The 25,631-nt window shown below is 37.3% G+C and overlaps 2 protein-coding genes across 4 annotated transcripts in view; one reads left to right on the forward strand and one right to left on the reverse strand.

The window, feature by feature from the left end:
• The window catches only part of LOC104915579 (maestro heat-like repeat-containing protein family member 2B), a 445,385-nt gene that overhangs the window by 404,986 nt on the left and 14,768 nt on the right, over positions 1-25,631 (forward strand). The window lies entirely within an intron of this gene.
• On the reverse strand, positions 472-25,631 carry PRPS2 (phosphoribosyl pyrophosphate synthetase 2). 3 transcript variants are annotated; one of them, XM_003203087.4, is made up of 8 exons: positions 25,462-25,631; positions 15,508-15,691; positions 12,726-12,746; positions 9,077-9,175; positions 7,855-7,979; positions 5,049-5,222; positions 1,665-1,824; positions 472-751 (listed from the first exon to the last, which is right to left on the reverse strand). In XM_003203087.4, exons 1-8 carry the CDS (start codon positions 25,581-25,583, stop codon positions 659-661), a joined length of 978 nt encoding a protein of 325 aa, XP_003203135.1. In that variant the 5' UTR covers positions 25,584-25,631; the 3' UTR covers positions 472-658. The 3 variants fall into 3 exon arrangements, with proteins under 3 accessions (XP_003203135.1, XP_010724795.1, XP_010724789.1); XM_010726493.3 differs by lacking the exon at positions 25,462-25,631 and adding an exon at positions 25,225-25,293; XM_010726487.3 differs by lacking the exon at positions 12,726-12,746.

Consider the following 25,631-nt stretch of genomic DNA (forward strand, 5'->3'; position numbering starts at 1 on the left):
GGATACTGAAGCATAAATCCGAGAAAGACAGTAACCGCACAAAACAGACATTAACAAAGTGATTTAATGCAGTGAAACACTGAGAGCTTTACAAAAGAAAACAGCAGCCCTATATATCATGTGGAAAAGGAACACAAAGTGTATGAAACAGTTAATACTGTGATGTGTCAACAGTTCCTTAAAATTAAAAGGAAGTTTAAACTTTTACGGCTTACAAAATAGCAGCCATGGCTGTTAAACAAGTCAACATCTGCTTGCCTGAAAGATTAATAGTTGCAAGATGTCCAACCCTGCACCACTTAGCTTAACGCAGACAAACTTATGCATAAATTTCATTCAGTTCTGTGAACAGACATTCCGTAGCTCTGTATATAAAAAAGATCTGAAGCAGCAGCTCAGTAGAAAGTGAGAAGTACATAAAAGAACTTGCACAACACAGAAATTTCCCAATTCAGGGAATCCACAAAAAGCTTCTGCAAGACAGATTTATTGTCCATTTACAACGAAAAAATGTTAATTACAAGACAAATATAATAATTAAACATACAAGCTCTGGAATTTTACAAGTATACCGATTTCTTGTGTTTGAGATGCATTGCTAAAAACAACAGTGCTAGTTGACAGGACCTTCAGAAAGCTGTGATGTAACCTCCTGCAGTTACAAGGGAACGTGACTGAACAGGTAAGATACAGATTCACCATTATGTGTTCTTCGAATGGCCTCAGCCAGGATCATGGAAATGTCAATAAACTGAAAGAATGAAATACATAAAAATAAGGATGACACTTTCTTGTAGGATAACAAGAACAATAAACTACACGGTTTACAGAGAAACTGTATACAAAAATTCAATTTACTATTCTATTCTCTTACATCTTCTAGGTAGGAAAATTACATTAAAGCACTAGGTAATTAACCTATATGAAAATAACAATACAATAATAATAAAAAGTAGAAACTAAGATAAAAAAATTCTGATTTCCTTCTACACAGGAATACTGCTGAAGACTTCAATGCTGCACAGGGCATGCTGCCAAGCAGAAACTGTTCCAGCCATCAGATGGCAGTGTCCACACAAGTACAGTTTAATGGAAATACACCTTTTAAATGCTTGTCTTGTACCATTAGTATTTTTGCTTAATTCAGAGTAACATTTAAAAAGCACTATTTTAGGCTTTCCTCCACTCTGCATTAAGAAACAGGACATGACCTTCCAGAAAAACCTCATGTAAAAGTTATTGAGGTAAGCTAACTTTTTACTTACAGTTTGGTTTTTGAAAGCAAGCATATGTTATCTTGGACATTTTCTATACTGTATTTTCAAACAAAATGAGGAAGCCTAAGGTTTCTATCATGATAAACTAGAGTTTCTGCATTCAGACTTCATATGATTAATATACATTTAAAAAGGAAATCAGCAAATTTTATATTTGCTACTCTTTCAGCCAGGCATACTCTATCTGCTGCAGTATCATACTGCAAATTTTTAATAATTTATTATGCTACCTCAATCAACCTTTCTTTAGCATGATTTAGCAGAATGTTCTGCGACAACAAAGCATATTTGAGAATATTTTTTTCAGCAAAAGGTACAAACTCTAGCACCAGAGAATAACAAAAGGTAAATCCAGAGTTTAAGCAAGTCTTAAAAAAAGCAGAGTACCTGAATTTTGGGGCAGTGTTTCATTTTCTCTTCCTGGGGAATTGTATTAGTTACCACAACAGCCTCAAATGCTGCATTATTAATCCGAGAAATAGCAGGACCAGAGAAGATGCCATGAGTAAGAATAGCATAAACTTTGGTGGCTCCAGCAGATACTAACCTGCAGAATACAAAGCAGTAAGCTGTAATGCATGTTTAAATATATGGCTATACACGAAGACAGGTAAGATCTCCATAAGGCTGAAATTTCACAAATCACCCACAATAAGAGCAATTTTACACATAAAATCCTCTGAAAGCTACAGGAAGATAAAATTTTTTCAGTTGACTACTGAAAAAATTATTCTATTTTTCATGATAAAAATTTCATAATTTTCATAAAAAATTAAATTGAAAATTTTCATAAAAAATTATTCTAATTTTTTCATGACTACTAAGTCTTACCAAAAGTAACTGCTAAAAATCTTAATTAACAAACTTCTTAACAGTAGCAGTAATACTAAATGAATGTGCTGTACTTATGACCACATGAACAGATCATAGAACTAGTTCAGAGCATAACTTTTCCTATCAGGAAGAGCTGAAGTTTAGATAGTGGTATTCACAACTCCATGCCTCCATTATTGCGCAGTTTTGCTTTAATTTGTAATTCAAACTATTCTGCTTGGACAAAGCTACTGAGGAAGAAAAGTATTTAATGATTAAAAGCCTAGCTTCTCGCAAATCTTGTGGGAAGACATGCTGCTGATCCAAGCACACTGCGAAATGATACAGCACAGGAGAAAACTTGCACAGATTGAAGAGCTAGAAAAACTTGTGAATGAGTCACAATCACTTAATTTGGCTTTGATTGGCCTCTCTGCCTCCAGACATTCACAGCTATGAAAGACTACAAATGCAGTTAAGACAGATGGAAGCCATCAACAGTAGATATGTTATCAAATTGTAGCATGAGCACAAAAAGACTGGAAAAAGAAAGAAAGAACACAAACATCTTATTTTGAATGACTCATCAGAATCAAAAGGATTCTGATCATTCCTTGCACTACATTTGGTAGTTGCAATCTACAAGGAGGGTCACTACAATAGACTGAGTGTGTACCAGGAGGGCAATATGAACACTACAGCAAGTTCATCTGCTATATTTAGAAACTAATTCCTTATAATTCTTTAGTTCATCTGCTAGATATGCATCTGTGTTGCTAAGATAAAGAAAGATCTAAGGTATTTTGATGAACAAGTTTGATTAATCATAATGTACATCCCATCTAGATTTGGCATTAAGGAAAATCACTACTTCCTGACAAGAACATGATGCAAGACAATATAACTCAAAAAGGACCTTTCTTTTTTCTTTCTTCACTCTATTACTTCAGCAGAACTGAAATGACTCAGGCAGGAAGTATCACATGGCCCTATTCTGAATGCAAGTCTATTCTGTACATTCACAGCATCTACAAATACATCAGGCAGGAAGAAAAATTCCAAATATCTCAACTGAAATATTAGCTTTATAAAGGATTACATGCAAGAGAAGCAACGCTGCAGTAAATGTTCAGCAGCAGACACTTAAAATAATCCCATGCTTTGTTCCTTCCCACTTTCAAAATGCAACTACATACAGTCATACAAAAGTGGCCTTTGATATCAACTGTTTCAAGACAAGATCTTTGAAGCAAAGATTTTAAAACTCAGGCTTTTGGGCCAAATTCAGAATGCAGCCCCTCACCTCCCAAACCTAGGTTGGCAGCACATGCAGGGATATGGGTGGAAGAGTTGGAGCACATCAGTCTAATATTGCTCACTTAATGCCTAACATCTGTTCTTAAAGGAATTTCTATTTCTCCACTTTGTCAAAATGTCTTTGAAGCTAGAATAGCTATTACGCATTTTTGAGTTTTCATGAAGCCACAACAGTAAGGATTATCATGCATTACCAGTTCTTTTATTTTCTGGGGGAACTTCTTTTTAGAGGGGAGTGAGAGTCACAGGAGATGTTTAAGGCTACAAACAGTAACAAAGTTCAGCACAGCCAGTAATTCCAGCTTATGTAGAAAAAACATACAATTACTAATACCCTTAAATATACCATTGTAAGGCCAGTCTGAAGGTCATAAAGTAATACTTCCTAATGAGCATTAATAGGACCTCAGTTCAGACAGCGAATCTTTCACATACTTCACTTCAAGAATTAGACAACCTGAGAAGAACTATGAGGTATTAGCAAAGAGAAAAGGCCTAGAAATCTCAGAAAGATTGAAGAAATAGAAGTTATTTAGTCTGGAGGGGAAATGGTGGGGAGAAATGAAAACAATCTTCAACTACCTTCTAAACAAAAAGTGAAAAAACCTATTCTCAACTCCTAGGATGAAAAAGATAAGTGCACTTCAAATTGAAGATGTTTGTTAAAAATTTAATATTAAATCTACACTGAACATCAGGAGAAAATTGTTTTTTTTTTCTTTATATAAATCTAGTGAAGAAAAGGATCATTTCCTAACTGTCATTTTTGCCTCAAAACTGAAAAATGTAGTAGATGGCTAAAGTCCCTTTCACAACTTTTTCTTTATTCTGCCCTCTATCCATACCCAGATATAGAATAATAGAAGGGCCATAACAATCATCGGATTTCAACCCCCCTGCTATGTGCAGGGTCACCAACCACCAGATCAGGCTGCCCAGAGCCACATCCAGCCTGGCCTTGAATGTCTCCAGGAATGGGGCATCTACAACCTCCTTGGGCAACCTGTTCCAGTCTGTCACCACCCTCTGTGTGAAAAACTTCCTCCTAATATCTAACCTAAACCTCTCCTGTCTCAGTTTAAGACCATTCCCCCTTGTCCTATCACTATCCACCCCTGTAAATAATAGGACGGGGAATGGCTGTTTATATGCTCCCTTCAAGTACTGGAAGGCCACAATGAGGTCTTCCTGGGGCCTTCTCTTCTCCAAGCTAAATAATCCCAGTTCCCTTCACCTTTCCTCATAGGAGAGGTGCTCCAGCCCTCTGATCATCTTAGTGGCCCTCTTATGGACCCGCTTTTAAGACTCCACATCGTTCCTGTACTAGGGGCCCCAGTCCTGGACGCAGTACTCCAGATTGGGCCTCACGATCACCTCTTTCTCCCTGCTGGCCACCCCTTTTTTTAAGGCAGCCCAGAACACAGTTGGCCTTCCAGGGTGCAAGCACATATTATTTCTGTAAGTCTTTTCATTTCCACGTTATAAAGAAGGACATAGCTTGATTACAAGACAACGAGTCAAGAATCATAGTGACTTCACTGCACAGAGGTCAGATTGAGTTATAAGTATGTAGCAGCTGCGTTCATCTGCTATCTGCAGTTTGCAACATGAGACACTGAACAACTTCATAATAATACTTACTTGTCTGCTGCATGACATATTGTGCCACATGTATCAGCCATATCATCGACAAGAATGGCTACTCTGTCTTTCACATCGCCCACCAAGACCATTCTGTCCACTTCATTTGCCTTCTTTCTTTCCTTGTGAATGAGAGCAAATTCCACATTCAATCTATCAGCAATTGAAGTAACCCTAGATGACAGGGAGAAATACAATACATTCAGAATACTATTTTAAAAGAACAGAATCATACTTAGTTATTTGCCTTGAAACAGTTTGCAAGTTTTCTTGCTTTTAAGTAACTGTTTGCACGGATTTTTGCAAGTGGTGAGACATATTAGAAACACCCTTAATAAACTTAACCAGTGACTTAGGCTATTGTCCAGATGAGTATTTTCTAAATTCAGTTTGGCTCTGAAAACATTTCAGCTGTTCACAAGCTTTCATTAAGTTGCTGCAATAGGTAGTCTAAGATAGCTCTAACTACAAGCACTTCAGCATCCTAACTCATAATACCCTTGCTGGAATGTGAAACAAAACTCATGGGGGAAAAAAAAAAGTAAAGAGCAGATAAATCAGTTGATTGTAATTAACAATTCTTTTAGCAGTACATGACAAGCAATCAATTTAGTGATAGGACAACAGGGAATGGTTTTAAACTAAGACAGGGGAGGTTTAGGTTAGATATTAGGAGGAAGTTTTTCACACAGAGGGTGGTGACAGACTGGAACAGGTTGCCCAAGGAGGTTGTGGATGCCCCATCCCTGGAGGCATTCAAGGTCAGGCTGGATGTGGCTCTGGGCAGCCTGGTCTGGTGGTTGGCAACCCTGCACATAGCAGGGGCTTGAAATTAGGTGAGCGTTATCCTTTTCAACCCAGGCCATTCTATGATTCTACAAATCATGTAGTTTACTTCACCAGCAGTTCTCCTAGCAATACCCTGGATTGACAAAGACCTTTTAAACTCTTCAGAAAAACCTCTGGTGGCCAGACACACTTCCTATAGCAAACTTTGTTATAGACTTCTGACTGCTCTATTCAAACCTTTCATTATACCAGGGCTAGCAGGTTTGACAAGATAGCAATAAACAGGAATAAATAACACTGCTGTTCCACACTAGCACAGCCTTGCAGCCTGTCTTTTGAAGAATATTTTGGTATTGTTGTTAGCAAGGTTGGTAACGTGCATGTTTAAATAGAAAACAGTTTTGTTTCTTTGCCACTTAAAAATGAAGGAGTTTTTTGTTACAAACTCACAAGGACATTTGTGTACATGAATAATAAAAGTAACTTCATAGTACATCTCACTAATTCAGAGGCATTGAGGTATCAATAGAATTCATATGCCTTATTTCAGCCACAAAATTTAGTAAGCAACAAAAACAAGCAAGCAGTAAGAAAAAATATTTTAAATGAGTGCACAAACATTTCTTTAATGATTTTGAGTTAAAACTTAATAGTGTGGAAAAAAAATTGTCTTCAGTTTTCATTAGCCTAAGAATTATTTTGAAGGTCCACATGTTTTGAATGGAAATGCCCAACCATCTTCTAGGCATCATATTAAACGATGTGAGGGAGAAGCTTTGAATTTACAGAGAGCAAATTCTTCCCCTGCTTCAGCAGCAGCTGCTTGGTTGCCTTTCAGTAACGTAACAAAAATAAATTATCATCGACTTGATAAAATATAATTAAAAATAAATAATAGAAATAATATTTGATAAAAATATCTGCTATGAGAAAAAGTTTTTCTGACTTGACTTTTTAACTAGTGGATTATTTTGTAATAAATTGTATGTATTTTCATTTGAAAACAACAATATTCACATAGTAACAGAAAGAAATGTGATTGACTGGAGTACTTTGACAAAAAATGCTTTCTATAGTTCACATTCTTCACATCTTTAACTTGAATAATCTAAACAGGAACAGCTCTGTAGTTCTAATAACACTTCCCAATTATCTGAATATGAACACCATGAACACACTGCAGCAGACAAAAAGACTTCAGTTAGAATCACAGTGTGGCAGTGTTTTGTTATTTCCCGTAAGTCACACTCCAAACATCTAAATCATTTTGGGATTAAAGGATTCTTATTCTATTTCTCTTCGTTTCCATTCAGTTTCTAGCAGCCTTGTGACCAGTAACTTGAGAGTAAAACATGGTTATCACCTCACAGATAGCATGCTCCTGAGTTTCTGCATTAGTTTTTACTGAAAAGATTAGAAAGCAACAGAATAGTTTTCCTAAATGAGTAACACATGCTGCAAATGAAGAAATACTCCAATTAATTAGCTCTTCTATTTTCAACTTTAGCCAAACCAAAATTTCATCTCTTTTTCCAATATACACAATGTGCAACTTGAAGATAGGCTTGCAATAACTTAAAGAAAAAAAAGAAACTTGATCCAAGCAAGAGCTTACCTAGATGCCAGCAGGTACAGTGGAGATAGGCCAAATGCTTTAAAAGAGAAGGGAAACTTAGGCAGTTCCAGAATAAAGCAGGAATAGGTGCAGCAACTGGACTAAAGCAAGCAAGCAGCAGGAAAAGTATCTTCCCTCCTGCATAGGGATTCAGCTAACAAGGTCATATCCAGGGAGAGAGAAAGAAAGAAAACATTTCTTTAGAGTACAGAAAACTCCTGAACGTTTTCAAGCTTGAAAAACATTGGAAAAGTAGTCATTCAGTTTTCACAATGCAATTAGATTCATCAGACATGTACTCTATATCTTGCAAAAGTCATATAATCAAAAAGATGACTAGACTAACAAGTTCATTAATCACTGATTGTATGGAATGCTAATAGTCTTAGCCTCGTATAGTACCTTTTTGCACCACCTGCATCAGGTGAGACTATGATACAGTTTTTCCACTCCAAAATGTTTTCTTTAATCCACTGCAGCACTGCAGGTTCTGCATACAGGTTATCTACTGGAATATCAAAGAAACCCTAGTTCGAAAAGAAAAAGAGGTTCATGAATACACATTTATACCTTACTTCAAATGAAGGCACAGGAAAAGAATCAAGCCTTTGCATTTCAGGTATAGCAAGGTTTTAATTAGTATTTTACAGTGGCCTAGTTCTGCCCTCTCATTTCTACCAAATTCAATGGAAGTTCAACAAATAGTGAAATCTCTAAAAATCTCACTTAAGAGCAGAAAATGAAGAACAATTGTTATCAAATTATATTAAATTAGATAAGATTCCCTTTAGGCACCTACATAAACTCATGCATATGAAAAGCTCTCAAAAAATCCAGTGAGGAATATTTAACTCCCATAAACTGCAACTACTTGACACAAACAGTACTATTTCAATATGGAGAATTTAAGTTAGCAACAGTCAGCAGGAATGTTTCTTTTTGTGCAGTTTTTAAACAACAAATCTATACTGAACCACAAATAAAAACTGCTTTTTATCAGCATGACAACCACCTAGTATATAACTGGAGCTCTAAGTAAACAGAACGCCAAAAGGGGAAAAGAAAGTATTTCCAAAAAAAAAAAGACCCCAAAAGTTCACTTGAGAAGTTTTACATGATAGAATGACAAACATCTGCTCTGTGTCCGAGCAGCAGTTTTATGATTTTCTGGTTCAATAGTAGAGTTATCAAATGAGTTTCCAGTCTCTGTCTCCATTTCTCTTAAGTGAAATAATGTTCCCCTGGTTGTACCAACCAAACTGTATTATGCACTCTAATAAAACCAGTGCGAGATTAAGAGCTCCTCCCATAACAGTATCTTGTATGTTCTAGAAGCCCTTACACTAGCCTTGAGAAATTGCACTGAAGACTCCAATGTCCAATACCTATTCAAAATGCCTACAAAATCATCCCATAAGATAAAAGCCGGTCTCCTTCAAAAAGCAGATTAATTTAGGAACTGGTTCTGAGATGATCAAAACTTTCTCTGAGCCCTGAAGATTGTGCTTCTGAATACAGCCTCTGAAAACAACTAGGAAAAAAAATAAACAGCAGTAATATTTGTCTTTCATCTATATTCATTTGAGCACCTCCTCACAGTTAGGAAGAACTTATAGGTAGTTACCTGGATCTGAGAAGCATGCAGGTCCATGGTGATGATGTGGTCAGCCCCTGCAACTGACAGCATGTTGGCAACAAGTTTTGCAGAGATTGGAGCACGACTCTGAGAAATAAAGCACAAATATTTACATTATAAAAGCATTTAGGCAGAATACATGGTGTCAGATAATTAGCTACTTTTATCTTTTTCTTTAGAATAGCTGGAATCTAGGTCTGAAGAGCTTCACAACTTCAGTCAAGCTAGCCTGTCAATAGCTACTCATGCCACTAGGATTTTTGAACTCAGCAAAACTTTTAGGAGCTTTAAACTAGTTTGAAAAATCTGCCTAATGCCTCCTATTAATTTTTACCAACAAACAGAGTTGGAGATATGATTTACCAGCTCCTTTATTTCAAACTTTTAGTTAGTTTTTCCATAACACACAAACAGAACCTCAATTTCTCTAAGCCACTATCCATATGTACATATCCAACTCTCAGGCACCTATCCTGTTTAAAAAATGAATAATAAAAAGCAACCAAATATGAAGAACAAAGGGAGAGGAAACCCAATTTTTGAGGAAAAAAGCACTTTAAAACAATGTTAGTATCAAGCATTTCTTCATCACACAGTAAAGCCTGTAAGAGATCCATACAGGCAGAGGAACAAGCCCCCACCTATTTATTTATTCTGTTTTGTGAATGCAGGCTTAATTATTGGATGTGATTAGTAATCTAGAACAACCAAAAGGGGCAAGGGAAGGCGTGAAAGAGAAAAAAACTACAAAAAAAAATGAAACAGGGAAGTGAGAAGAGCAAAGGAAGAGCAAAAATATAATTAGCAAAATTAAACTCAAGAGCTTTTTTTAAGCTGACAATGATGCAGAACAAACAGTAATGTGAAAAGAAAATCATGACTGGAAAATAGCTTTTTTTTTTTTGCAGTCTTTGTCAACCTTAAAGTTCTTCCAGATTTTTTTTAGCTATGTTGCCCTAGACAGCTTTGTCTGTAATGGAAGCATTAAACAAAACCTCTTTTTCTTTTTACCAGTCTTTAAATATAACTGGTGGCTAGCACTAACATCATTAGCATAAAAGCAGAATTGTAATTCAGAGCTGCCATCTCACTATCAGACTTTGGGTTTTGATGGCAAGGTGTTTTCTCCCATTACATTTCTTTATCAAATAGCCTCATTTAACCTCTCAGGAACACCATCCTCCTCCACACATAATTATGGGGTATCTCTGCTCTTCTTCCACTGATGCTTAAAAAGCATCACCAAAAATAATCTGAACTACTGCTAATTAAAAATGGATGCTATTCTGTCTATGTCAAACCAAGGAGACAGTACTTTCCTCAGAACTTTTGGTAATTTAGATACAAACTCAGCACTTCCATGTTTTAATATATGAAATGACAACATATTTCCAGAAAAGAGACCAAGATACTGCATTCATTTATGGTTTGAAGTTTATCATCAGCAAAATTCTCACTTACAAAATGACACTACTTTTGATTCTGCGTTGCACAAAAATATTGTCCCCATTTGGTTTAAGAAACATTGAAGATGTGAATGGCAGCTGAACTTCCCTTGATCTCTGCAATTCATATGCATATGGTTTTCATAAAAGTTTGCAACCACTACAGCTGCAAACATGATTTTCTATTGAGGACTATGCTGCTTCTTATTTAAGATCAATTCTATAAGGATTCTGTTACATGCAACCTGGCCAAAACTTTCTGAATATTTCTATCATTAGTAGAAATGTTCTAGCTCATGCCATTCAGGTTCCTAATCATTTCAGTTCATCACCTTAGCAGCTCAAACTGACATTTCAAAGCTAGGATTCATGATACTCAAATCCCTGACAACTTCTAGAAGAATAAAGATTTAGTACCTACTCTTTAGACTCCACCACCACGCATTCCCTTATCGCTCCTTGTGAAAGCATGGTTTGATGCTACAGCTGAGGTGGATTAACAGACAATGCTGAAACCAGACGTCCGCTCCCCTGCTTATCCCATCCCTTCCTTCTTCCCAGGCTATAAGCTTCCCTTGTGTTTCACACTGCTACTTGTCCAAACCCATAGCAGCCAGACAATGAAGCTAAAACAGAAGGGAAGATAGCTAAACAGGACCACTCCTTCTGGTGGAAACCAGTAACTGCTTCAGCCTAGCTGATCAAGGCAGATTCCCATAAACAGTTTGCCATTTCTACCTCCAGATGGAACAGTGAATTTCTTTTGTCCACTTCTGTTGGATGAGATTACCACTTGCTTGTCTCATGTGTCAATACCACAAGTATCATCAGCACAAATAAAAGCCGTAACAACAACCACCTTTCCTGCACCAAGTACAATTGAATACATTACCAACTGGTACTTCTTTCAGCTATTGGCCTTGCAGGCTGAATTCCAGAAGGAAGAAGTTGGAAGTTTTACCACTAGGTAACTTCATTTAGTAGATATGCACATCACAGACTGCCTACATGTTGGACATAGGGTCTTGGAGGGAAAGATAGCCAGACATCAAAACCTGTTTTCCATGGGTGGGCTAACAGGAGGTTAAGACAAATGAAGCGTGCAGCCATCTGACAGTTTCCTCTACACAAAACTGTGCCTTAAGAAATAAACAAAACCAACACATTTGATGACATGTTCAGAAGAATTTAAGTTTTAAAAAACTTTTTTCTGGGTAAGCAATTATTATAAAATGAGCCAAACTGAAGTTTATTTTAAAAATCAAAAGAAGTATATTCATGAGAACCTCAGATAACCTGGCTTCATTATTCAGAAACAAAGGTAGATGAGAACTGAAGATTTCCTTTATATCTTGGAGAATTTGTGATGTTTGCTTCAGATGAGAAGTAAGAACACAAAAAGATTCACTATATTCATTGTCTCATTTTTGATACAGTTTGAGATTAGTTTCAGAATTATAAGCATGAAACAACATTAAATTATGTACAGAAAAAAAATAAAAGCACTGTTTTTAGTTCCTAAGCAAATTTCCCATTCACTTATAGAGACAGTTAAATAAATGATTTCTTCCTTTATGATGTGTTACAAAGTTATTTGCAATTTTTAAAATTACCGGGGGCAGAGGAAGAATCCACAAAGCTAATAAAAACACCCTCACAAGAATATCTATGCAAAGGAAAGTAAAAGGAGTCTGTCAAGATTAATGTTCCATTGCCTTTAAGCATCTTATTACATTGCCTTGCTCAAAATACATCACATGCAAACCAAACAAAAAAAAAACAACAAACCAAACCAAAAAAACACAGTCCAAGAAAATCCCAGGATTTATAACTGGAACTTTCACTTCCAAGAAAGCCAGTTGTGAAATGTATCGATACTGAACATTCACTAATTTATTACCTAAATTTATATTTTGAATATGAGGTAAGCTTTGAAGCTTTAGAAGTTGACATAATTAAACATCCAAATTTTAAGTAGAAGCTAGGACTTCTCTATTAGCAAATTCCACAGAATTAATATCATGGCCCAGGTGAAACACAACTGAAATCAAGAAGTGAAACTGAAAACATTCCCAGTTATATATAATGTAACCCAATAAGTTTCACCCTTTAAGGCCATGTTAATAGAAATATATAGAGTTAGATTTAAAAAATTTAAAAAAAAAACAAAAAACAAAAACAAAGATACCTACCCAACGCTCCACGGCTCCCTTCTACAAATCAAAAAAACAAAGTTACATGAGCTGCAGAACACCAAACTCACCTGTTGCTATACTTCTAACATCTCATAGGCATCTCTGAAGCATCCTACATAGATGTGTTTTTCCCATGGCTTTAGCATAATTACAGGATGTCTAAATGCAACCATGGTCAAAGCACCTGAGCTGAAGTAGCTAGTTTGTGTATCAGAAGTATTCTAGTTTATGACAGCACTTGATGATGTCTAAATCAATTCATCAACTTCTCTAGGACTCTGGACAAGTTTTTTTTTTTTTTTTTTAATTTTCCTTTTCCCTTTCTTTCTTTCCTCCTTTTTTAAACCTCTGTTTCTTCAGCTGTATAAGCATGAAAACTGGCACAGACACTGGAACTGCTGTTGACAGCCAAACTACCTCACATATAGTTAGTCCAAGGCTTAATACTAATATTCTCATGGTGAATTATACAGGCCTTGCTCAGAATACGATGCTTTACTACAAGGCCCTTTAGTTAAATAAATCAAGACTTGCAATGTTTTCAGTCATCTTAACTCCATGAAGAATGAGGTGGTATTTCAAACAGCAAGGACTCATTCCATTTAGTTCTTTATGAATTGAAGTCAGCAACTTAAATCAGAAGCTAGCATCCAAATAGCAGTGATAGGGCTTCACTTCACATTCAAACAAGTAACAGCAGTACCTTGGGCCAGAGAGAAGAAAATTCACTTATAACCACTGTAAGAAAACAGTGAGCACTTCACTGATGCTTCAAGCAGTACACACAAAGCTCAACACAGGCCAAAGACCAAGTGATGTGATGCAATCCACCAGCAAGGGGAAGGATCTCGTGGTCAATAAGCTGCCTAATGTCGACATCTATATTATAGCTTACTGTGCAACATGGAGGTTAACTACCAAGGTTAATTTCCAAAGATTACAAATGTTTTCTCAATTGCAAAACAGAGGTTAAAAAGAGGAAAAAAGAAAAAGTTTGCCTAAAACTGCAGGAGAACACAGTGATGCCTAGAGAACAGTCTGAAACAATACTCAAAATCTCTATTAGTGTCTTACTTTTCCACACTACTCATCTTCCAATGGTATTTCAAAACAGTTTGTTCTTAAGAAAGATACTGAACCACCACAGCAAATGGTTTAACCATCTCTTGAAAGCCTGCCACGTGGATTTTGGGTATCCCTAACAAGCTATTGCTTAGATGCACACAGAAGTTGGGACATGCTCATCCTTTCCCTCACTAAAAGCTTTTATGATGGTCCAGGAGAACCTTTAAGTACTAATTTGGAAACAAAACCATACAAAGATACCTTCCTTTCCTTTCAAAGGAGTTTGTTTCCTTTCCAAGCTCTTTTGATTAATAAATAAATAAATAAATAAAAAATACATTCATCCCTCTGCACTCCTAGTCAAGGGAGAGTTTTAATCAATATAGGAACACAGCAAAATGAAGTTCCAGAAGATCTATGTGAAGAACAGGGCGGTTCTACCTAACCCCTGAATTCAGTTTTTGGAAACACAATATCAGTACTGTATAAGAAAGCCTACACTTAAGGTGTAAAACATACTAGAAAGTAATTTTGTTCCATTTACCTTTTCCATTAGAGGCTGAGAATCCTGCCTTCTGTAATATCTGCAAGTATTTTTATCTTCTGCATTGTCAGTCTTGTTACATTTTAAATAGTTGAATGAAAGAAACAGAGCTTCCAGATTTTGCCCAGTGTACAAAGCAAAAAGGAAGGGGCAGTCCATTTATACAAAGTATGAGCGAAGAAAACTTCTTCAGAAGACAAGTACTACACTTTAATTTACACTTGTTAGTTCTTTTCAAGTGAGTTTTGATGAAAGTAACGTTCACGTAATGTCAGGTTTTCTGTATATATACTGGAGACAAAAGTTTAAGTGTTTCTTAAGCTTTGTGAATTTTATTTTATATCAAACTTGTTAGTCCCTCATTAATTTGGCTTAACTGGTATGTTATTCATCAGTTACAGCAGACCAAATTCAGGGAATCATAGAATGACTTGGGTTGGAAGAGACCTCAAGGATCACCAAGCTCCAATCCCCCTGCCACAGGCAGGGCTGTCATCCTCCATATCTAACACAAGGTGAGGGTGCCCAGGGCCTTATCCAACCTGACTGAGAAAAATGAGAGAAGTGTTTCAGGGTTTCTACTCAATTTTTGGCCTTCATCAATTACAATTAATTATTTCAAATTGTTACATATAGAGAAACTTTTTTCTTTTTAGATCTATCTTACAGCATAAATAATTGTTTTCATTCATTATTCTTATGCACTGTAGAACAAATCAGTTCCTTCCATTTAGGTAAAAACTACGTGCAAAATGCTCACAGCACTCCAAATTTAGGATTTAATTCTATGCAACTGTACTAATTATGTGTACTCTCTTCATATAGAGAGAAAGAAAAGAAAAAGGAAAACTAGAAAAAAGCAGAAAAAGCAGTCTCACAAGGTGAGGTTTCCTAGCAGAATACTCTGGAATATCACAAACATAGGATGAATCTACTTTTTCAAACTGAAGGCCTCATCAGTTAGGAAAACATACAGAAAAAAATTGTGTACTGTATCACTTAATTCACTTGCAAATTATATATTTTCTTATCACAGTAGAACATTAAAGGAAGAGCAAAAGGAAAAACATCTTCTAAAACTCTAAAATGTTCATCAAAGTATGTTTAACCTCAAAGTTCTGAAGGAAGAAGCTGAGAAGACACTTCAGAAATCACACATTTCTCACTTACCTTGTCTTTCTTATCTTGCCTGGCATATGGAAAACATGGAATTACTGCAGTGACTCTGGAGGACGATGCAATCTTGCAAGCATTGATCATGATGAGCAATTCCATTAAGTTGTCATTTATTTCTCCACAGCCACTCTGGATAATATACACATCTTCTCCTCTCACACTTTCACCAATCTCTACACTGAAAGAGTAGAAGATGGCTGTTTAATCACTAGAATTACAGGAAAAGCATTATTAAAGAGCAGTCAGACAGTTTCATTTTAACAAACATCTGTAGGTTTATGTCCATTTAGAGTAAGATTTTGGTTTTTTAAAACATAGGTTTGGACAATTTTGCCCTTGATACAAAGTCTATTTCAATAGAAGCCAGACTAAAATTTACTTCAGCCTAAAAATAGAGCTTTATTTTCTGTTATAAAGACAAGAGTAAATTCAAGAAATCACTGCATTTTAGAAGACAAAAGAAATCAGTTTTAAAAGTTAGAAGTTAAAAGGCACACCACAAGATCTAAGTAAGATATTTAAAGCAGAACAAAAAACTTGCAAAAAGTTAAAGTAAAAACCTGTTCGCCAACAGCTGAATGCAACTCAAATCTTAGCACATTTTGTCAGTTGCTCTGTTTGCTCAACGTGAGCTCATGTACTCATGTTGGCATCAAGGAGTTACTTTACTCTTCTACAGATTTCAAGAAAATTCAAGCAGAGCAGTTGAATATGATTTTTTTCCATTCTAGATCAAATCAAGAGAAATCTACTGTTAAACCGTACTCAATTTTTACACCTGTTACTCCAAAAATTACTCACAAAAGTAGCAGACTAACCTGCATTTTCCTCTGATTCCAGGCAAAATACCCAGAAAATACACGGACAGAATTCCAAAACGAGGCAATCAGATCTTTCAAACCCATGCTAACACAAATTAGTCTAAATCACTGAAAGGTAAATATCTTGGGCCCTTATTTGAAAGGTTAACTACTGCCCCAAGACAGAAATAAGCAAAAAGCTGGAAACCATCCAAATGGTCCAGATATGGGTAAAATGGTTTCTCTGACACATTCTTCACAGTGATGCTTGTTCTAGTCAAGCATAGTCTGAACAGATTTAGTTTATCAGTTTCTAGGGTTCTGTACAAGATTATTAGCTTTTTGTAGCTGCAAAACACAAAGGAATTTACTGCTTAAGAACATCTTAATGACATGCAAACACATGATTTATTACCATCATGATAGTTGAGTTCAGTATGACCAGTCACATTCTGAAAGCTGCCACAAAGTACCTGTCAGAGAGGAATGCCTGTCTCTTTGAAGGTGTGCAAACAGAATAAAATTAAACTGGCAGCAAACAGGCTGTGCTAATTTAAGTAGCAGCTATTATTTTATTTCCCCCTCATTGAGCAATGTGCAGCTTCATGCTGAGCACTGAAAGATTGAGTCTTGTGGAAAATACATGTGATCACGCAATTAAAGAAAATGTCATAAACCAGATGCAGAAGGTAATATACAAGCACCCTTTCTTCATAGCCACGTGATCTGAGCGCTTTATTTTGCAACCTTAACTCTAAACCTAATTTCTGGTCCATCTTCCTCCTGGCTACTTGAGCCTGCTCCACTATCCATACTCATACTTGAGCCTACCCTATTAGCCATATACATCCAGCTGTTGCCTGTGACCCCTTGTATTAGCAGTGGCTCTCCTCTAATTTAACCTATTTATCTCTCCAGTTACATATTATTCTTCAACTTCCTTGACTCTCATCCCATTGTTCAGTCTCTGCTTCAGTGCACTCTTCTGCTTTCTGTTTTTATTCAAATCAATGTGTTTTCATTTTCACTTTACCTATGGTACCGTCAAGAAGGCCACCAAGATCACTAAAGAGAGAATGAGTGGCTCCTTGTCCTCAATTCTCATATTCCCAAAACAACTTATAAAGAGAACCTCTCCATCTCATTAATTTAATAACTTTTTGCTTAAGGATTTACCAACGGAATTTCTTATGGCCAAATGAATACAAAACGTCAAGTAAAGGTAAGGAGGGAGGACAGAGATAGTCAGTAACAGTGCCATCTTCAGGTAGCTCAGTGGTAGTCTCTCCAATCTTTTGAGGCTCCCATCAAGGTGGAGAGATTAAATTTGTGGTTACACAACTGTTACACACTGTTTTTTCTCTCTGAGCAATAGCTCTATTTGGAGAAAAACATTTAAAATATTTCTGAAATACTAAATATTTTTGTAGCTTGATTTTTATTCAACACAGTTTAAGTTCAGACAGAAGCTAGAGCATCTAGTCCCATGACTAGAAGCTGCTGACCTTAATTAGAAGCCCTGTGCAAAACAGATCTGTTGGAATACCGTGGTCCAATTCCCAGATTAAACAAAATTAAGAAACCTGTCATTCCTTCTCATCTCAGAAGTTTAGCTATGAGTAAAGCATTGACCCATTAGCTTGCATATGCAGCTTTACTCACCATTGATGATTGCAGCTATTATGACGAGGCTTAAAAAAATAAATTATCATCACTTGGCACTTGCACAAAACTGCTTAAAGCAAGTGCTGTCACATATCAACCCTCTGGAATAGGTTCGAAGATGACCAGCATACAGCAAAAGCTCTATGACACAGTCAACTCAAGACTGTGAAGTTACACTTCTGTTCTTGATGTTAACCTAGGAACCGCTGCAAAAGAGGAGTAAGTAGAAAGCAACAAAGAAAATACTGCCAGTTCTAGGGAAGGATGTCACTGGAGTGACAAAGAATGGCAGTACACAATTTTAGTATGTGCAGAAAAAGATGTAGCCAGTAATTTTCTATATGCACTATGTAATAGGAACAAGCTTTGCTGGAAAGCAAAAATATATTACTTTAATGTTCATTATATACACAAAGAACACTGAATTTATAACGTACTGAAATGTTTACTCCCTTAAAACAGTCATTTCTAAGCACCCCACTAAGAAATAACAAGTTTCAAAAAAAGAAGGGAATATATTTTGACATAAATATAGATCTGGTTGATACAATGGCCCTGAAGTGATGCTTCTTACACTGTCATTAACCACCGTCTTTTCAATGCCCTTGGGTTTGGGATAACTTTCTCATCTTGTAAACAACTCAGAAAAATAAAAGTGTTGCTACTTCATCTTTTAGTGCATTTCTGCATTTTTTGCTTATGTTTTTCAGGTCAAAATGACATACATATTCAGCACACAGAAATGTAATCTATATCTATATCTGTATCTCTCCTAGTGGACACAGAAGGTATGTGCAGATTAAAATAAATCAAGTTTAAATTAATACTTGTACATAGCACTGAAGAGCAATCTAATTATAGCTGCCAGAGAACAACAATGTTGTTATTGCACAAATCTCCTCCCAATCAACTAGAAAACAACAGATTAGTATCTCTCACTGCCTACCTTCTTAAAGTTAGGTATTGAGAGCTATTGCCTAGGCTCAGCCAACTTCTGCTTATCTCTACTATTTAAAATTTTTTATTATTTATTTTTAAACACTCAGATCTGAATAGGCAGACAATAAGACACTATCAACTACAGCATCAAATACTGTATAAAGTATCTTAAATTTCTACTAAAGACCATAAGCTAGCAGCAGGCATCCTCATGCTTGTTATTATATTAGCATTGCTACTAGATTTCATTTCAACTATCTGTATCATGACCTAATTAACTGCCAATACACTTGGGGCCGTTGTTTAAACAATTTCCCATGGTCAGGGCATAGAGGAAGGACACAAGAACAAGCTATTGCCTCAAGATTACAAGCTCTGTTTGTTTTATGCAATTGAATCAAATTCAGCTCTTTGGCAACAGTTTACATAAACTTTTCATTCAAGAAGAGTAAACAGAACCTGTACATTAAAAGCCCTGAAGTCACCTAATAGTGTTTTAAAGTAAGAACTACACCAATTAATAGCTCACAAAGTTAACTAAGTTTACTCGACCCAGTTGCACAGGATCCACAAGCAGATGCTGCTAGCCAGGAAACATGAGTGCAAGACAAGACATAATGAAAATAAAGTTTGAATGTTGATACTTATTTTCATCTCATGAAGACTGATTCCAGAGCTCAATTAAATAAGCAGGACCTTAGGCAGATTTTTAACCATATGTTAAGGATAAGCTTTGAGAATGACTTATATACGAAACATATAAATGACTGAAACATTCATAAAGCAAAATTCAAAACTGGGATAACAGCAGGCTGAGCTATACTACACTCTCAACTGAACTAACAGAACTACGAATTTTAAATTTGTATAATCATAACTCATAAAGACATTGCAGGGAAAGTAAGTATGTGAAGCCACACTAAATGGGTAAATAATAAAGACAATGACTAGGATTCATTCCAAAAATCAAAACCATGCAGTTATGGGGTTCTGTGTACTTCCTAAAAAGAAAATATAACAGCAGATGAATTTTCTAGTCGTACTTGTAATAATTAAGTTTTGTCAAGCAGCTTAGGTGCCAATAAGAGAGCTTTGTACTTCAGACGTTTTTGAAACTAACAGATACCACCAAAATTTAGGGTCTAGAGTCCTCACACAACATGCAAGAAGAATCGATACCTCAAAAGCAATCCGAAAAAATCCATGTACTGAATCTGCAAGTCATCAAAAAGCATCCAATAGGAAGCGCTAAGCAGAGGGGTGTGCTTGAACTTTACCTTTGCGAACAAATTTGCAGAGCAAAGTCTTTAATGCAAGACCTCCAATTTATTGAGTAAATATTTTAACTGCCATGATGTTATATAATGAACATATCATTTTGCACCAATATCAAACAATAAAAATGTCAGATTCATGAGACCAATCATCAGCTCCTGCTTGATCAGCTGAGCATAGCTGTGTGCTGCAGAGCACAGCTAAGAGTGTACTGAAAGGAACTACAGGACTGTGGAGCTGCACACGGGTTACATCAGGCTGGTTTGGAGACAGGCTATGGTGAGATTTTGCTCCCTCACAGTACGTGAGCTGAGATTTCAGGAAAAATCCTAAATTCCTTGATGTTGGAATTTCCTTTGAAAAAAAAAAATCAGGTCATTTAAGCTGCAGATGCTTTTAAATTCCATTTGGGGCAGGGGATGAGGAATCCCAGCTTCTTCAGCAATTTTCCTGCTCACTCCCATCCCCTGCACTGTGCACAATTATTTAAATAACAGAACATTGAAGCAGCAAGAAAACAAGAACCGTGGCATTTTTATTGTAGGTCTGTAAGTATTCCACACCTCCTGGCACCTGTATTCTCTCTCCAGCTCTTGGCTCTCTCGCTGTGACAAGGAGCTCCAAGGCCAATCTCCAACTAGATTTTCATTTCCAACTGTCCCTGTCCTAATGGCGGGGAAAAAAAACAAGCAATTTTCTTTCTTTTTCCCTCCTAATTTCATGTGTTTGGCCCCCATAAGCAGCACACAATATACAACAAAGTCAATAATGCAGAAGTCTCAAATCAGGAGCTTTCAAGGAGTTTTAGGCCTTTTTGTAAGGCTGAGCTATTAGCAATACAGTACACTAGCATATTAACTGTATCTTGAGTTCCTACGTAAGCAAAACATACAAAACATGCAATCTGGAAATAATTCTTACCCTAACCAGCCACATAAATAATAAAAAAAAAATTCCTCCAGTCTCACTGTGCTCACTATAGTGAGAACCAGGAGTGAGGGACCCTGCCAACTCAGCTATCCCAAGCAAAGTGTTACAGCTCCAGGTGTGAATCATTTGCTAAGTACTTAGGCTGTATGAAAAGAGATTGCACATCCCACAATACCCCAAATCCTACCAACTGAGCTTGCTTGCACCGTGACTAGAGATCTGCAACAGAGCCCAGAGAAACAACAGAGTGGGAAAAATAGTAAAGTTGCATCCCAAATACATACAGTAACTGCAAGAAAAGAGTTGAAGTACATCAAGAGGAAAACGGGAAGGAAATGCTACAGACTGTGCTCAAGAAAAGAAAATCTCAGCCATTTGAATTGTGCATCCATGATAAGTAGCACTGATAAAGTTTCCAGGTTTGTTCTTCATTTATATTACATAACAAACTGATGTCATGATCCCATTTTGAAACAGAGGGTTATTCATTCTTGTAAAAATGAACTGAGGAAGCATCAGCTATTTTCTCAATTCCATGATTAAAATAAGTAACTTGGACTAAAATGTATTCATTTACAAACAAATGACCCTCATACCAACAGCAGAGCTGTTTTCATATAGTATGCAATGTTTCTCTGTAGCCAGTATGTGCTCCTCTGTAAAAGCTGAACCACACACACTTAAAGCAGATGATTCGAAAATAACCCAGCTCCAGCAGCCAGAAAAATCTGCAGACAGGCAGCCTCCAAATTCACTCACAAGTTCCCTTCTTTCTGAGCCTGCTGAGACTAGAAGGACTCAGCCTGAAAGTTAAGAAACTCATACAAATGGGTGGAAGACAACTCCTCCCCTGGGAGAGATGTGCGAGAGGATGTAATCTACGACTTCAACTTCTCCATTTTGAGAATAACAAGTACGTCAAACAGAGAGTTAAAATAAATAGCCTTTAGAAAACTAAACATGAGAATCACAACCACAGAACTGCTTGGGTAAGGAGGAATCATCTAGTCCCACCTCTTGCTAAAGCAGGTTCCCTACAACAGGGTTGCACAGGAAACCATCCTCATAGGTTTTAAATATCTCAAAAGGAGATTCCACAATCTCTCCATACAATGTATTTAAGAAGTGATATACAGTGTCATTTAATTACGTATCTATTACAATCAGGTACCTTCTAAGTATCTTTGGAGACAATTTTGTGAAAACAGCACGTGTGTTTATGTATTTCTATTATATATCCACCAGTTTCACATGGTGCCTGTTCAAGGATTTCATTCCTGCCCTCTTGCTCCAGCCTTCCAAACTGCACTGATGGCAGGTGCTTGTGGGGAAGACAACAAACTAAGCACTCCCACTACAGTCCTAGCATTTCACTGGGTGAGTGAGAGGGTGGTGCCAACCATGTTCTGAAGATGACACAGTGGCCAGCACACATGCTTAATGTACAAGCTATAAATAAAACAATCATCTTCCACAATCAGATATCATTTAAGAGCTTTTTTTCTGCTTTAGTTAAAGTTAGCTGCTCTGGTAGCTGAAGAAAAGTATTTCCATATTGTTTAGATAGAAAAAGGGAAAAAAAAATATGAAGGATGATGGACATCTGTCAATGCTACCTGTGACTTCCAGCACTTCTTCTAGCACTGATATGACATTTCTTAGTTCCAAATCTGTAGGAATATTGAATGACTGAAGAACATGAGAACAGGGATACTGACAGATGCCCTAATCTCAATATAAATTACAATGAGCACTGACAATTTTAAGTTCTCCTGAAAATGATAAAGCACCTGCTCATTTAGTTACACTTGTCAATAGCAGCCCTATCCTTGGCTAACCTCAGGGTTTAGTTCTTCAAAATCACTTGTATCTGCCAAGGATGGGGACATAGAGCATCTTTGAGCCAAAATATAATGTAAAATCTTTAATGTCACTTTCCAAGCACTCCATTCTGCAAGCCAGACTAAATGAAGTTCTCAAGTAAAAGGCTTCCAGCTTGGACCCTGTGGCACACATTTAAGCCTACGACTGCACACATTTATCGAGATACATATAATTCAGATTTACTTTTAATATAAAGCAACAAACAGCAAAAATTAGATTTTCAACAAAAGGAGAATCTTCTCTGAAACTTGTCAGCAGATCTGACAAAGAAAAATTAATTAACCCTCAGGCCACAGCTTACTTATTTGCACAAGGTTCTGCCCCGACAGCCATTGGAAGGTTTAAGGTTTCCCAAGTCCTTTAAATATTAGGTTATTCTGCAATACTGCAATGTATTCTGCAGTGCCAATTAACTTACACATAAATTTGCAAGTACTACCTTTTAAAGAACTGTTTTTTATATGGGAAGAAAAATTTCTGCTTATATACACAAAGAAAACTTGCTAAGGAGACAGTATGATTAACTAGAAAAGGAACACTGCAACATAAATATCTTATACATTTTAGCTGCAATTTCATTTTAAATATATTGTATAGGAATTCTCAGAGTCAGTCTACAAAACTGAAAGGCCAAATATCCTGAATAGTTGTTGATAAAATATCCTGCATAAGTTGCTCAAGAAAATTAAAAAGATTACCCACTCAAAATTTACAATCTAGTTGGTACAGACGTACTCGTTGAAGGGGAAACATGAACTTCATTTCAGAATCTGAGGAGTGCGAAGCTGAACAAGAAAATAAACACTTAAGAGTGTAAGTGTTAAGACATTAAGTTCTTGAGGAAGGGAAAAAGAAGCAACAAAAATTCATGTCTGCTTAGCAAAGCTGCAACAGAAGCAACCAGAAATAATTGCTAGATTAGATTCCATCCTCCTATCTATACCACAATATGTCCCTACTTGCCCATGAAAAATAAACTGGCATTGCCAGATTAGCCAAACCACTGACATCTTGCAGCCAGCACTACCTACCTACTTGATGGCAGAGACCAATATTGCTCACCAGGAAGAATAGGCAGACAAGAGTTTATTCTATCCTGATGCCTGGCATTTATTTCACTTGCATCAAACTAGATAGGCAAACTTTGGGGATAAGTTTCTACCTTGGACAAAATGTAAATCAAAGAATCTCTGTGTAAAACTTAGCAAGCTGCAGAACTAAAGAGTCTTTGGAGAGGAAACAAACAAATAAATAAAATGATAAGTTAGCATAAAAATCATGCAATCAAATACACAACACAAGTTAGGTTTAATCATGCAGAAAAGAGATCGAAAAGCAATAAAGCGATCATGGGGTTGGAAAGAATTGAGATTTAAAACTTCATTTAATCAGGAATGAAGAGAGTAAGAGGGTGCAAACATCAGGTGGTGTAAATAGTGGAAGAAGAAGGCTTAAAATACTGCCAGTAAGTATAAGTAGTACAAGGGCACGTTGACTAAGAACGAAAAAAAAACAAAAAAACCCACAGACTGAACAGAACAAAGAGATTTCTGAGAGCAATTTCAGAGCGCAATACATTAATCTTCCACAGAAAGCAATGCAAACACATTTGCTTGGGAAATTCAGAACAAGAACAGATGAAAATAAACATACAATAACCACAGAGGCTATACAGAGTCAGGAACTGGTGTTTCAGAAGCAGGTAAAAACGTAGGCTCATACAGAATCAGCCAACATTAGAGGCTGGAAGGGAATTCTGGAGCTCATCTGTTCCAGTCCCTGCCCCAGCAGCACACTCAGAGCAGGGTGCCAGGCCCACGGCCAAACAGCTCTTAGAGATCTCTAAGGAAGAGACTGCATAGTCCCTCTGGGCAGTGGTGCCCTCTCTGTGCACCTACAAATAACGCTTCAGGTGTTTATAGAATTTGATAAGATAGACCACTCCGAATCTCCTCTCCTCCAGGCTGAGCAGCCCCAGCTCTCCTCCCAGGTGAGGCACTCCAGCCCCCCAGCACACTGGTGGCCCTTCATTGGGCTCCTATCAGTACAACCATCTCTCTTGTATCAGGGAGCCTGGAACTGGAGCCAACGCTCAGCAACGTTGAGTAGGATGGAATGATCACCTCTCTTGACCTGCTGGCAATACTTTGCCTAACGGAGCCCTGGAGACAATTAGCCTTCTTGGCAGCAAGAGCACGCTGCTGGCCAGGAAACTAACCTGTTTGTGCCTTCAGCAGCAAGACGAAGGCAACACAGCGACTGCACCATGCACTTTCGGGACTCAGAAAAAGGTCACACGAGAGCTAGATACGACCCTCAAACACAAGACTGCTCATAGCCCCCAACCGCACCCACACCGTGCTCCGGCGGCCGAGCTCAGGAGACGGCGCTCCGGAGCCGTGGGCGGGGAGAGGCGGCTCCACGCGCCCCCAGCGGCCGCCACCGCGCCACACACCTGGTCTCTTGGTTGCTGAACTTCTTGGTGACCACCTTGCCCAGCTCCAGCCCCAGGCGGTCGGCCACCCGCTGGGACAGGTCGTGGTGGGAACTGCCGCTGAACAGCACGATGTTCGGCATGGCGTGTGGGGAGGGGGAAGGTGGCGGCGAGCGGGCACTCCTGCAGCC

Source organism: Meleagris gallopavo, chromosome 1 (genome assembly GCF_000146605.3).
Source record: "Meleagris gallopavo isolate NT-WF06-2002-E0010 breed Aviagen turkey brand Nicholas breeding stock chromosome 1, Turkey_5.1, whole genome shotgun sequence".
NCBI classification, from domain to species: domain Eukaryota; kingdom Metazoa; phylum Chordata; class Aves; order Galliformes; family Phasianidae; genus Meleagris; species Meleagris gallopavo.

What these genes read in the sequence shown, in the direction of transcription:
- PRPS2 (XM_003203087.4), bottom strand. Translation starts at nt 25,583, where the DNA reads ATGCCGAACATCGTGCTGTTCAGCGGCAGTTCCCACCACGACCTGTCC. An exon ending in GGCAAGATAAGAAAGACAAG is followed by an intron (nt 12,747 to 15,507) that starts GTAAGTGAGAAA and finishes TTTGATTTGTAG; the next exon opens with AAGGGAGCCGTGGAGCGTTG. An exon ending in ATATGTCATGCAGCAGACAA is followed by an intron (nt 1,825 to 5,048) that starts GTAAGTATTATT and finishes TGTATTCTGCAG; the next exon opens with GTTAGTATCTGCTGGAGCCA.